The 14,119-nt window shown below is 35.4% G+C and overlaps 1 protein-coding gene across 2 annotated transcripts in view; it reads right to left on the bottom strand.

The window, feature by feature from the left end:
- Positions 1-9,244, bottom strand: part of wwp2 (WW domain containing E3 ubiquitin protein ligase 2) — a 36,893-nt gene extending 27,649 nt beyond the window's left edge. For both annotated transcript variants that reach the window (XM_042715809.1, XM_042715808.1), the window contains exons 1-5: positions 9,110-9,244; positions 8,376-8,470; positions 5,850-6,007; positions 5,440-5,560; positions 3,073-3,210 (exon numbers count right to left, since the gene is read on the bottom strand). In XM_042715809.1, coding sequence (XP_042571743.1) covers positions 3,073-3,210; positions 5,440-5,560; positions 5,850-6,007; positions 8,376-8,448 — 490 coding nt within the window. In that variant the 5' untranslated portion in view covers positions 8,449-8,470; positions 9,110-9,244. The remainder of the gene's footprint in view (positions 1-3,072; positions 3,211-5,439; positions 5,561-5,849; positions 6,008-8,375; positions 8,471-9,109) is intronic.
- Positions 9,245-14,119: the final 4,875 nt, after the last annotated feature.

Raw genomic sequence — 14,119 nt, forward strand, 5'->3', positions numbered from 1 at the left:
TATTGTTTTTTTTTCTTTTATTTATTAATATTGTTTTATTTTATTTTATGTTATTTTTTTTATATAATCTTTTTGTATTCTATCTATTTTATTTCATTTTATTATACAATTATATAAAAAAATACCTCTAACACTAGCTTGCTGCTCTATTCTTTTTCTATTCTATCTGTTTGCTTTTTATTTATAATAATTATTTAAAAGCCCTTGCTACGTGTACTGCGTTTAAGCTAACTGAGATTTGTTATAGCACTTATATATCATTGCTATAACAATTCTCAGTTTTGTTTGTTGTTTTTGATTGCTTCCATTGTCCTCATTTGTAAGTCGCTTTGGATAAAAGCGTCTGCTAAATGCTGTGTCTAAGTTGTAAACTGAATGTGAAAAAATCTTTGCTGATAAATGCACTTGCTGCTGCTATTTTTTTTTCTCCCAAAATCTAAATTTACCTTTTTCAATACTGGATAAATACATTTGCAGCTAGTTTTTTTTTCAGTTATTTTACTAGTCTTTAGTATGCTGCTTTCTGGTGTTTTACGTATTTTGCTATTATTGCTATTATTTGTTTTTGTTTTAGAATCAGTATAAATTGAAAATTGTTTTTTTTTTTATTTGAAGGTGGATGGGGCAGTTCTGCAAATGTGTCAGAAATAACATTCGTCCACTAAAGACACGACACGACTGCTAAAGACACAACGCAATGGACGCTCTAATGGGCTTCACTGATGATTCTCTGAAAGACAACTGATGCAAAAATGCTGTCCAAACTGAGTCGGAATATTGGTACGCTAAAGAAAATTTATTTGGTGTTTATGTGTTTTTTATTTTGTTGAAATTGTTATCAAAATCTAACATTTATTGAAGTAAAAAAAAAAACATGTACCACAATTTCTTGCAAAATAAAAAATTTGTATTAGTTAAAATCTGAAACTGAAAATCAATTCCCATTAATTTTCTACAGTATGGTTTCTTGTGTAATTATGAATACTTCAGTGGTAAGGCATGACTTCCTGTTTCACTTGGGTATAAATATGAGGTAACATACAGGTCAAATTCCTCTTTTTGTGTTGAAGAGCTACATAAATTAGGAAATGGCAAGAAGAAAATAGCTAAACTGTTGAAAATGCCCATTTGCACTATCAGAGCAATAATTAATTGGAGATGTTAAAACTCAGCCTGGAAGAGGACATGTCTTCATTCACACCACACACAGTGAGGAGGATGACTTGAATGACCAAACAATGGGATTCATGTACTAATAATTGCATGATTTATTTGTACTTATATGCAAAGGAGATTCCGCCAGATTAAGAAACTGCACAAAGTATTAAATGCAGGGGTGCTGATATTTATTTAACTATGTTTTTTATCTATTAATTTTTGTGTGTTTTTTGTAGGGTTTTAATGATTGTGGTGTTTTTGGTGTGTTTATTTGCAAAGGCTAGCACCGGTATTGCCAGAGCTTGAGCTCTTGAAGCTCCGCCCTCTTCTCCGAGAGCACCAGCTCATTTGTATTTAAAGGGAAAGATGAAAATTGCGTATTTTGTCTCATACCCTAAAAGTGGCAATTTTAACAAGCTATAAATAATTATCTGTAAGGTATTTTGAGCTAAAACTTTACACACACACTCTGGGGACATCAGAGACTTATTTTACATCTTGTAAAAAGGGGCATAATAGGTCACCTTTAAGCAAAATGGCATGGAAGGCTATGCTATCCTGGAGTGAGCATGAGAGAGAAGGGCCGTCAGAACAAGCACAGCACTGTCTTCATCTCAAGTGCATTAGTCTACTCAATTGTCATCATAATCAATTATTACATTCTGGAATTTTCAGATGCATTTTACACCATTTGTAAAAGGTGTAAATTTTTAAAAGATCTTCCTTAAATTGTGTGAATGCACACATCTTTATTATATAAAATAAATAATATTTTTTAAAGGTAAACAGTATCATTTAAGTATCATTAATTATTAATGCACAAATATCATGTAGGAATGAACATTTTTGTGCAGTCACACCACATAAGAGTTTAAATCCTGAATTAATCTCGCCTTTGTAAAAAGTCAAAAATATATTTTTTAGAGACTTGTTTACCTTGACAGTCATGATGTTTTCAAAAGATGAATGACTTTTAACTTGATATGTTAAAAAGATGAAATGAATATCATTCACAATAAGACATACATTAACCAAATAAACTGGGCCAATTTGGATTTCATGTCTTAAATACTACTTAAATATTACTGTAATACAAAACGTTGCCGTTTTCATTTTGTAGTCTACAATAAGTCAGAAGCCCCTATCTAGTCAAATAGGGTAAGGTATATAAAATTAGAATATATAATATCATAATGGCTTTTTGGCAGGTGGAGGGTTTAGCCATGGGAACATTTTGGAGGCAAAATCTCAACCATACCCTCCTGAAAAATATAAAACACTTCTGAAAATGTGTCCTTTAAATGTCAGCAGTTAAGAGACAACTCTAGACACATGTATACCACACATTCTCTATTTCTCAACTTATGGCTTTATATAAACATTACATTCTGAAAATTTGTGGTTTAAATGTAAGATGTTGAGAGTCACAGCGTAGTTAACAGACTGTCATATTAATCATTTTACCAGCTAGAGACAATCGTTCACTAACTAAACTCACAATGCCAGTCTTCCTACAGTAACAGATTCAATTTAAGAAATCCCTCTACTGTCTAACTGACATATGGCTGCTTCCCAAAGCAACTTACTCCCAATCAGAAATGACTGCATGAGTCTGAACAGATTAGGATTGTGAGTGGTCATAAAACCCAGTGACCTCCTGGGCGGTGTTTGTCAGTTGTGAGTACACAGAGGAGAAAAGCTCTCTTGTGAGCATTCGCTGGGCCTCTTCTGGTAAGATTCGACTCTTTCCATCCCAACCCCTCTCACCACAACCTCCGCGATTCCTGCATTTAGTTTAGGTGGAGTCACAGCCAAGGCTTTGCAAACTCATGAATGTGCATTTGTTCATGTGTTCTGTGTGTTCTATGAGTGTTTTCTATGAAATGTGCATGTGTGTCTGTGAACAGGACTTACTGTCTGGGGCAGCGTTGCCATTGGGCAGAGATCCTAAATCAACAACCAGGCCGTCCAGACAGACGTTGAGCTCACCTCCTGCTACAACCGAGCCTTTGTTCTCTGTCTGTAGAACCAGACTGAGCTGAACATTCTCCACTGCCAGTCAAAGACAGAGAGAGAGAGAGAGAGCTTTAGTGCTAGCAAATACATTCTTTTTTCAGTTTTTAAAACTTAAATTTCATTTACATTCATGACATTTTATTTGACTGATTCTTTGTTTTGGCAACACACTCACTGGTTCATATTTTGTATTTTAAAATAGCAGGACAGAAGTGAAACTGATTTAAAAGGGTTTGGGGGAGAGCTCAGCTGTTCATTTCAATCTATCCCATGTTAGCCTTACATACCTCTGAACATACGCTCACATAACAGCTGTCAGAAACTTATACAAGAACAGCAAACATAAAAACACTATGTCTTTATCTTATTAAGAAAACGTTAAAGAACAGTTCAATCAAAATTAAAATTCTGTCATAATTTACCCTCATGTCATCCCAAACCTGTACAGATTTCCTCAGTGGAACAAAAAAATAAAAAAATTTAAAATTATCCTTTCTTGTAAATGCGAAAAAAAAAAAAACGAAAAAAAAAAAGAAGTCGTTTTTATTGTGTTAGTCTTGAAAATTGCACCAGAGGCTGCTTCTCTGCACATTTGACAGGAACTTCTACATATAATCGTTTCTCTAAACAATGAGACAGCTGACTCAGAAAAAACTAGGACTAACATTGTGGAGTGACGCTGCTGAAAGTCAAACCTCAAAACCTTTCAGGAAAAACACCGCACTGAGCTGAAAGGAACATGTGGCAAGTCTGTACAGTACACACGTATTCCAAATCTTTCAGACCGGTAGTGTCAAAAGACCAACAATGCAAAAAAAGTATTAATTACAGAAGGTCACGTTTTCAATCAGAGACTTTTCACCCTTCTAGCATAGAATGCAAGAAAAAAAAGAACTGTTTTGTTTTAATCTCAGTTACTAGGTGTTATGAATGTCTGAGGTGATCAGCACTGATTTTAACCTTAACTTTAGGGCTGGGAAAACTACTTGTTGATTTCTGTGATTAATATTTGTTGTTTAACAAACACATAAAAATAATTAAGGCAATTAACACAGCTTCTTTTTTTTCCAATTCCTGAAGTAGCTACAGAGTTTAGTCAGGGTAGTGCCATATTCAGTGTTTGACAGGAATGAAAACGAGGCTGTGAGGGACAGAAGTACAGTGTTTTCAATGGGCTGTACTGCTGTTTAACAACATGCCAATTGATCAGCTGATTTTTTCTTTCCTTAAAACATTTAAGAGAAGGGAAAAAAACATTTAGTAGACAAAACTCCACAAAACCGTTTTGAAAGTTGTTAGTTGTAAAAATGACAAGTGATTTAAGACTTTTATATGGTGCTTGTCATTTTGTAAAGACTAAGTTCATCCCTCACAGCCTTGTTTTCAGACGGGGCTAATATACACACATGGCATGCTGTAATACTACCCAAAAATCATGATCCTAACCTTTATCTCCATACCTGAATCTCTGATGGCCAGGCAGGGATTCGTCTTTTATGAATTGTTCAAATACTTGGTGCCCAGAGTCTGTAGTGTTCACCCAGTTAGCTTACGTTTGATATGAATAAACAGTGCTTATAAACGGCTGTTCAGATAGTATTCTCAGTTGAAACTAGCAGAGGCTTGGACCCAGAAACAGTATTGCTAATGTCAAATTATAAGTGGATATCTTTTCACCACACACTTTGGTTAGCATTACAGTATATGATCATCTGTGCACTGTTCACAGGCTCCATGAAGCAGGAAAAAGTGGAAAACTGAGGAAGGTTTAAGTGCACACAGTAGCCCTTACAACCCATTATTCCTCTTTAAGTATAAATAAGGCTTTAAATGTTTAATCGTAAAAATTAATGTGCAAATTAAACTCTAGTCTAAAGTGGAGAAAAAAATAACTGACAGCTTTCATTTAACACAAATAGCTGACAGAAAAATCACCAAACCTATATAATATTATACAATGGGTTTATGTGGGTATCGTTTACATGGTTATGATATCTGGTAATTTGCAGTTTAGACCTAGCTTTCAGTTATACTGTAATGTTGAATGGCTTACTTATTTTATCTCATCAGCATGAGTATAATTTATTTATTTATTTATTTTCAAAATATCAAATATTTCAAATACCGTCTTCATGTTGTTTCCACATTAACTTGGAGAATTAATGTGAAAATATATTTATAAAAAGGTATGCATCAACATCCCTACTAATCGTGAATTGCAGTTTTAATGGTGTTTGGAGTTTTGTCTGTTTGTGATGAACTTACTCTTGCCATCATGTGTTCGTAGAGTGTCCAGTAAATCAATGGTGGCACTGCCCAGAAGTTCCTTCCTCAATGTGTGACAACTCCACAACTTCAGATCCAAACGACTCTGAGGAGTCACGTATAGTCATTTTGTAATAAAAAAAAAAAAAAAAACAATAATACAAATGTGAAAAAAAAATAATAATTATATATATATAGAATAAACTACCTCCATACAGTAAGCAGTCATTTAATTAAGTCCCCTAGAACTGATGTGGCTTTTTAAAATAGATTTTAGAAGATTTTTTTTTCTTTTCTTTTTTATTACTGTTTTTACTTGGTTACTGATTACTGATTGCAGATTCAGAAGTTTTAGGTCATTTGAAATGAAATAAGTAGACAATATATAATCTCAGTCACATAACGCCTTACAGAGTGAGGTCTTCATTCCACTGCAGCTCTAGGTGTCCAGTGCGTTTGCCTGTTTTCTTCGTTTCACTGGTCAGGCCATCAGCGGTCACTTCCACAAATGAACTCAAACGAGAGTGACGACTGGGGAGTTTAGGAGACTGAGGCTTAGCAGATAGCACTGTCAGATGAGCAGAACAAACACAAAAACAAACACTTTCAACACTTAATCTTTCTTAAAGAGAAGAACAGAAGTTTTGCAAAATTTCAATAAGAATTAGTACATTTCATTTTTGGCTAAGTTCTAAATTATACATTAAAGTTATACATCCCATATCATATTTACAATTAAAATGAACAAGAAGTAACAGTAATAACATCCAGCGGCGGCCCTAGCATTTTGGGGGCCTTAAGCAAATTTTCTAAATGGGTTCTGTTTCACCTTACTGTGTGTTACTCTTACTTAGTATATTTATCTTTAAAGATAGATATATTTATTTCTGAAGCAAACTAACATAAGATTTTAACCATTTCTTTTAGAGAAATGTATCCACTGTATGTGGAGAAATTTGGGACTGCAGCTTTAGATACAATAAAAGAATACACAATAAAATAACGTATAAAGCAAACAAATGTTACAAAAATGGATAAAGTGCAACTGAATACAACTATAAAGAATAATAGAGCAGAATAAGAAAGAATCTGAATTTTTTTAAACACTATCAAGATGTAAAAATGTTTTATGTAAAAATATATGATAACTTAAAGTGTTTGTTGTTGTTATAGCAAATATAAAAAAAAAAGTTGTATGCAGCATACTCGCAGTGTTGTAAATTTTAACTGGTTGATGGAAAAGAAGCTAATGTGCATTCTACAATCTAAACAGATAACAAGGTATTTTAGAATTCTTTCACAGTATTTCGAAGTGCCCTACAATAACAATACTATGCATGCAATATACCAAAAGGTGACAGTGACATTGGCACAGCATCGTCAAATCACAGCGCTCGTGAAATGCTGAATTAAACTGATAATATATGATCCAGCAGCCGCCATTTCAAAAAATGTGTATCATCATAATTCAACTACCCAACTACTGTCTTACTTCTTTCTTTCATTATCTTCTTTTGTCTTTTTCCTCTCTTTTTTTCCTGTTTTTGTGTTGGTAGTATTTTTTCTAATCTTATCAGATGTATGCATCATCGATTATGTAAAATTCATACATTTAATAAATAAATTAAATTAGAATAATAAGGCACTTTAGGCTGATTCCAATCGAACTGAATCAGTATTAACAAAATCCATTTTTATGAAGTGGCACAGAAGCTAAAGCAGCATTTAGATGCATTTACACTGCAATTTAACTCACATAAATAAAGCTATGGGATAATATTTTGAATAATTAAATTATTAAAAAGAAAAATATAAAATTTTGATATTATATTATATTACATTATATTACAATATATATTGGATAATATTTTGAATAATTAAATTATTTTAGGGGACATTTTTTTTAATTATGCAACATTATATTACAATATATATTAGATATTATTATAATATATTTTTAGACATTTTAACTGCAATCTACTAGGTTTTTTGTTTGTTATATTCAAAGTGAGTGACATACTCAATGTCAGCATACACGTTGTTAAAACGATACTATCACAAATGATACACACAACCAAACTGCCTCTTTATTTTTAAACACCACTGAAAAAGCAAGCTTTATCATAGTTACAATTACCCAGAGTTACTGTCTGAACCCCTGGCATTGGGCCCCCTGGTGAACATGTGGGCCCTATGTGAGAAGGGTGTTCCTGCACAACCGGAGCCTGCAGTTTCTAGACCTAGTTTTTTGTAACAGTGCCACCTGCTGAATTGGATGATATAGCAGAGGCTGCAGTTTCAGGACCGCATTTCCAGGACCGTGGTGGTCAAGTTTGTAGTAATGTTTGTACATGTTATCAAAGATAATGAATCTCAAGAACTTTTTTTTTTTTCAATTGCGATTTTTGATTCAAAGTGCATCAGAAATGCACCATTTATGTGGCTTATCATGCGGGGCCAGCCCTGATAACATCGCAATAATGTTATGACAACACAGCACACACTGCTTACTTCATTAAATTACTTTTTTCGGGAGGAGAAAATACAGTAAGACATCTTACTGTTGGCAAGACAGTTATGTAGAGTGGATAAGGTATTTATATTACAAGCATTAAATAAGTCGCAAAGACTATGATTCCAAGATCAAAGAGTAAAGGTGGCAGGAAAAATTTATGATTTTGTCAAACAGGAAATGTGAGTGAATGTGTCCTGACACGAACATCAGCTGATCTAGCAGCTTGCAGTTCTGAAGTTATTATTCAGCACACACCACCCTCTAGAGGACATACGGCGCAGTGCAAAAACACACGCAGGACTGAGGCTGCAAGCTGATGCGTCAGATGAGCTTTTAAATCACATCAATTCAAGATTAATCTATCACAGTGCACGGTGCTGATGCTTGATGGGTCTGGATCAAAAAGGGCTGCTTTTCTTACCTTTCAAGGTCAACTGTGATTTCTCTGGGGCCTGACCGCTGGCAGACTGAGACACACTGGCAGCTGCCATCATCACATCACATCACATCACAGCCCTGAAATGCATGATCAACTTCATTAACATTCATATTTAATCAGCCACTGTAGATTATAATCAGAGGATAATAAACCACAGATCTCCATCTAGCATTAAAACCCATTAAAAAAACGAAGCACAGACACATATTACAGTTCAATGCAGGAAGATTTTACACAAACTGTGAAAGGATCACAAGAAAAATGATGAGTAATCCCATAATGCTTTATAAAAATGTGTCATAATGAAATATGTGAATATCCCAGTCTGATAGCTTCACAGGCCAGTAACTGGTTTGATGAGCAGACACAAACAAATAGCAATAATAAGTCATTAAAGCGACGGTATACAGCAGGGTCAGCTGATCACAACATTGCATTTATTTTCGCCTCAGAATTAGACATCAGAAACACTCAACGGGAGATCATTTCTGCAGTTATTAAGGATGTATAATCATTGATCATTTTAAGTTTAATTTCGCATAATGGGTGAGATAGTGACGATGTTTGACTAGCAGTACATCATTATTAGATCAAAAGTCACACTAGAGTTGAAATCGTCGAGAAGAACGCTTAATAAAAGCGAATAGGCTTATGTGTGATTTAACCGGTTTTCTGTTTATAATAACACACACACAAAAAAATGTTTTGATCTCTACCTTCTATCTGCCGTGAGACTGTGAAGCGCTAACTGTCATTTCCGCTTTAATGTCGGGGTCACGTGACTCACAGAGCAGCGCCGCGGTGGATTATGGGTGTGGATGCTCCATACCGTCAGTGTGACAGGGGTGCATGTTCTGTTGTACTGTAGAACCTTAAAAATTTCGGTACCATTTTATACATTCTTTAAGAAAAGTTAAAAAATGCCCACAAGTTTTTGACAAAATGTTCATAAATTGCATTATGACATAGAGATCGATCTACGGAGGTTTTTATAAATTTTAGACCTAAATGTTTTTGTTGAAATGTTCACAGATAATGTACTTTGGAACTATTGAAAAAATAAACAAATGGAATTAAATCAGTATCTTGTCATCAAAACGTTGTTGTTGTTTATTTTTATTATTATTATTATATAGTTTTTATATTATACTTATTATTATTATTATTGTAGTTGTAACTTTTATTGTTTTTTTTTTATATTTTTTTTTTTTTTTTTTTTATTTTAGTTGTAACAGCCGAACACACTCATCTCATTTTTTTTTAAAGCGTAACAGCCGAACACACTCATATTGTTCAAACCAAAGCAGAAACAAATTATAGATTATCCAAGACCAGGACTTTTACCAGACCCTCTGAAAAGTGCCTGTTGGTATGTGGGCCAAGGTGTTTATTTTATTTTTGTTGCAGGATTTATTTAATAAATAGCACTATTCAAAATTTTTCATTGTTTTCACGTTTTTACACCTTTTCATTGTTATTAACAAAATCATATAAATCAAATTAAAAATGGTAAACTTTGACCAAAAAGATGTTTATTCCTCTACTGTAAAAAAAATTGAGACAAAAAATATGTTTATTTCAGACATTTATATTTCAGGGGGGGAAAAAATAATCTGTAATTAGTTATTTTGAACCAATTGTAAAGAAATCAATTTCAGTAACAAGGACAACTGGTGCAATTGTTTCCATGCTCTATTGTGCTCTATTGTGCTCTACTGTGCGCTACTGCTTATGACTCATTTGCAGTAGCAACATTTAGGATGATCGCATCATGAGCAAATGGTGACCAATGCTCTTATTATCTGATTATGTTTGTATTTCTCTATTAGTGCTACTGGATCTTAGTGCTGCGTTTGACACTATCGACCACAACATTCTTTTGAGTAGACTTCAAAAATATGTTTGCATTAGTGGAATTGCATTGTCATGGTTCAAATATTACTTATCTGACCGTCATCAATTCGTGGCAGTGAATGATGAGGTATCATATCGTTCACAATTGCAGTATGGAGTACCACAAGGCTCAGTACTTTCCTTTTCACACTTTACATGTTACTCTTGGGCGATATCATCAAGAAACATGGTGTTAGCTTTCACTGTTATGCTGATGATACTCAGCTCTATATTTCCTTATGGCCTGATGAAACATACAAATTTGCAAAACTACCAGAATGCATAGTTGAAAAAAACAAAACTGGATGACTAGTAATTTCCTATTGCTAAATTCTGAAAAAAAATAAATGAGGTTTTAATTATTGGACCAAAACCTCCACATGTAATAACCTACAACACTGTCTAAGATTTGATGGCTGCTCTGTCGATTCATTGTCATCAGTTAGGAACCTAGTTGTGCTATTTGATAGCAATCTTTCCTTTGAAAACCACGTTTCTAGCATTTGTAAAACTGCATTTTCCATCTTAAAAATATATCTAAATTATGACCTATGCTTTCTTACTAGAATCAAGGAAGTATGAACTCTGGCCATTTGATAATACCTTGAATATCAAAATCAACTTCGGGCAGCAGATCCTCTTCCTATTTAGCACACAGACTCTGGAACAATCGATGTAGTGTTGTTCGGGAGGCAGATTCACTCTGTCAGTTTAAATCTAGATTAAAGCCCCATCTCTTTAACCTGGCTTACACAACACACTATCACATTTCTATAATTCAAATCCGTTAAAGGATTTTTAGGTTGCATTATAGGTCAACCGGAAGCAGGAACACTTCACATAACACCCAATGTATTTGCTACATCATAAGAAGAATGGCATCTACGCTAATATTGGTCTCTTTCATTATTATTCCGAGGTCACCATAACCATATGGATCCAGTCTGTATTGAGATCAGATGTCACCGTAGCCACCCAGATACAGTCCAAATATAGATAAGATAGTGGATCAGCACCTAGGGACGATCTCTACAGCCCTGAATGTCAGCGGACGTAGCCACCCAGATACAGTCCAAATATAGATATTGTGGTAAGTGAAGCCCGTTTTTAGCGATTTTTAGAACTTCCGTTTCTGACGCGCAGACTCAAACTAAGCTTGATGACCAGCTGACAGATGTAAATCTTCTAGTAGCTGTCGTGCCAACTGCCATCGTTAATCTTGCAGAGACGGCGAGCTTGAGCGGGGAGTTCTTTGGCGTAAGTGAGCAGGAGTAAGTATTCTGATTAATTATTTTGTATAGTATTTTAAAATGTAACGCCAGTACGCCATATCTCTTGACGTCTCCCCGATTTGCCTGCGAGCTTCTCCTCCTGTCTGTACGGTAATTTCTCTACATGCGGAGAGTCGAGTGGTTATGACGCAATCGTTAGCCTATTTTTACAAAAAACTGGAACTACAGACATAGAAGGTAATGGAGCCCTTTATACATTGTACATAAATAATGGACAAATGGAGTCTTTAAACGCCCAGATGTAAAGTTATTCGCTGTCAAAGTGACGCAGAAATGAATGGGAGTCAATGGGATGCTAACAGCAGGTGAAGTTCTGCTACAAGATGGCGGCACGCGGCCGACTTCAACTTCCGGTCGACTTCCTTGCCCCCTGGCGGAGACCAGGACGACCATCGGCACAAGACTACGGGAACCAGACAAGTCCTCTGTACAGTCTGACCTGTGTTGCAGTCTGGAATTAAACCACACCATGCTGGTGTTGTCTGGCCAGAGGAGAACTGGCCCCCCGACTGAGCCTGGTTTCTCCCAAGGTTTTTTCTCCATTTCTGTCACTGATGGAGTTTTGGTTCCTTGTCGCTGTTGTTTTTGGCTTGCTTAGTTGGGGACGCTTGACTGATTGCACAGACACTATTGGAAGAGAGCTGAATTGGATGTTGACGTCACTGAATCATCAATTAACTGAAATTAGCTGGAAATAATGACCCTTTGTTATTGTCTTCTTGCATCGTTGATTTACTATTTTCCTATTTGACACTGTTAGGATGCTTTGACACAATCAGTATTGCATAAAGCGCTGTACAAATAAAGGTGACTGACTGACCAATTGAAGAAAGGGAATGGGTGTGGGACACTGAGAATCATTAACATACAGACCACAGCTGTTAAGACAGGAGCAACTTCATTTACATTAAGGGTAGTAAACTGTAACTGTGTAAAACATTTGAACTTAGGGTGTTAATAAACAACTTCATCGAGATCTTCAATGTCCTCATCATTTTTTCTTATTAACATCTGGAATTTCAGAAATTTGCCTCTAATATATATTTTTCCAAATGCACACTTTGCTCCTAGAGAACTGATCCTAATATTTGTGCCAGTCAGTTTCAATTAAAAAATAATTAAAAATAGGAGAAATGGATAGTGAATCGTCTAGGGCAGAGCCAGTAGATGATCAGTACAGTGCTTGACCAGAGAACATTAGGGGCAGAGCAGAACCAGGTAAGGAACAATAACCAGAAAGCAATCTAAGATTGCTATAATAAACAAACAGATTATACTTTGATTATAAACAGATAGTCAAAGAGTGAGGCTAGGTGAGTTGAATTTTAGGAAATGGGCAAAGCAACAAGCACCAGATAAATGTGCAGGCAGAGTATCAGCACAAAATGTACACATACAAGATTACATATAAAGGAAGCTGCAACCTTTAATAAAAGCCAGCAGTGGTATAAATGAAGAGCCAGTGGAGAGCCGAAGGTGCATGCCAGTACTTATTGCTTAGCTGAGCCAAATGATCTGGCTCCCTAAGAAGGGCCAGAATTCCAATCACTATCTCTATATACTGTATGCTCACCAATAAGAAGGGTGAGGGTCACACTGCTGGATAAACGCCTGGTCACCGCGATCATATGGAAAATCATATGGAGAAAAAAATGAGTTGTTTCTTATGCCTTGTGTTGGGACATCTTCCACTTGCAGGGCACAATCCTCCCCTTGGCTGTCCAGAGAATTGGGTGCTTTCTTGCAGTCCATTTTGACTCAACAATTGGGCCTCCTCCTTTTGAAAAAAAACAAATGTCTCCCTCACAGTGCCACTGTCCCTTCAAACAGCTTCCAGATGTATAACAACCTTCCTGATTTGTCTCAGATTTTCAGTGTGGCAGTAAATACTGAAAAATGCATTCTAGTATTGGAATAATATTGAAGGTTACCATTTATTTGAGCAGTCTTCAACCCTTTAGATGCCTTCAGTGAATACTTCAAGATTTTCACCTCATGTTCTGCCAGTCTATTGGTGGATAGATGTATGGATTAGAAAGAATTTTTTTTTTTCTGCAGGAATTTTTAATCGCCTGGGAAACAAACAATGTGTCATTATCCATGACCGGCTGTTCTGGCGGTCCATAATGTGAAATGAACTCTCACAAGTCTTTTGTCTGAGGTGATTATGGTTATTATTAACATCTCTGATAATCAGGAATACGTATACATAGGAGTTGGACCTAACTGTATCTGGTCTCAAAGGTCTGAAAAGGACAATAAACTTAATAAACAATAAACACCTGCACACTTCTTCTCACGCAGACTTTGCCTCCCAGAAAGAAATTATGATATTAGGAACCGGGAAGTACTGAGGCACTTGAGGAGTGAAGACATTGTCTTGCGGCGACCAAACATCAATTTACCACAATTTGATGGGTAATATAATCTTCTCAACATCCCCTGTCTTCAACCCTTTGTTGAATGGCCAGATGGATAAGGTTAATTCGTAAATTGAGAAAACTCTTAGATGTTTAATCACCAATAAGACTTCCTGTGTGG

Source organism: Cyprinus carpio, chromosome A25 (genome assembly GCF_018340385.1).
Source record: "Cyprinus carpio isolate SPL01 chromosome A25, ASM1834038v1, whole genome shotgun sequence".
Lineage (NCBI taxonomy): Eukaryota > Metazoa > Chordata > Actinopteri > Cypriniformes > Cyprinidae > Cyprinus > Cyprinus carpio.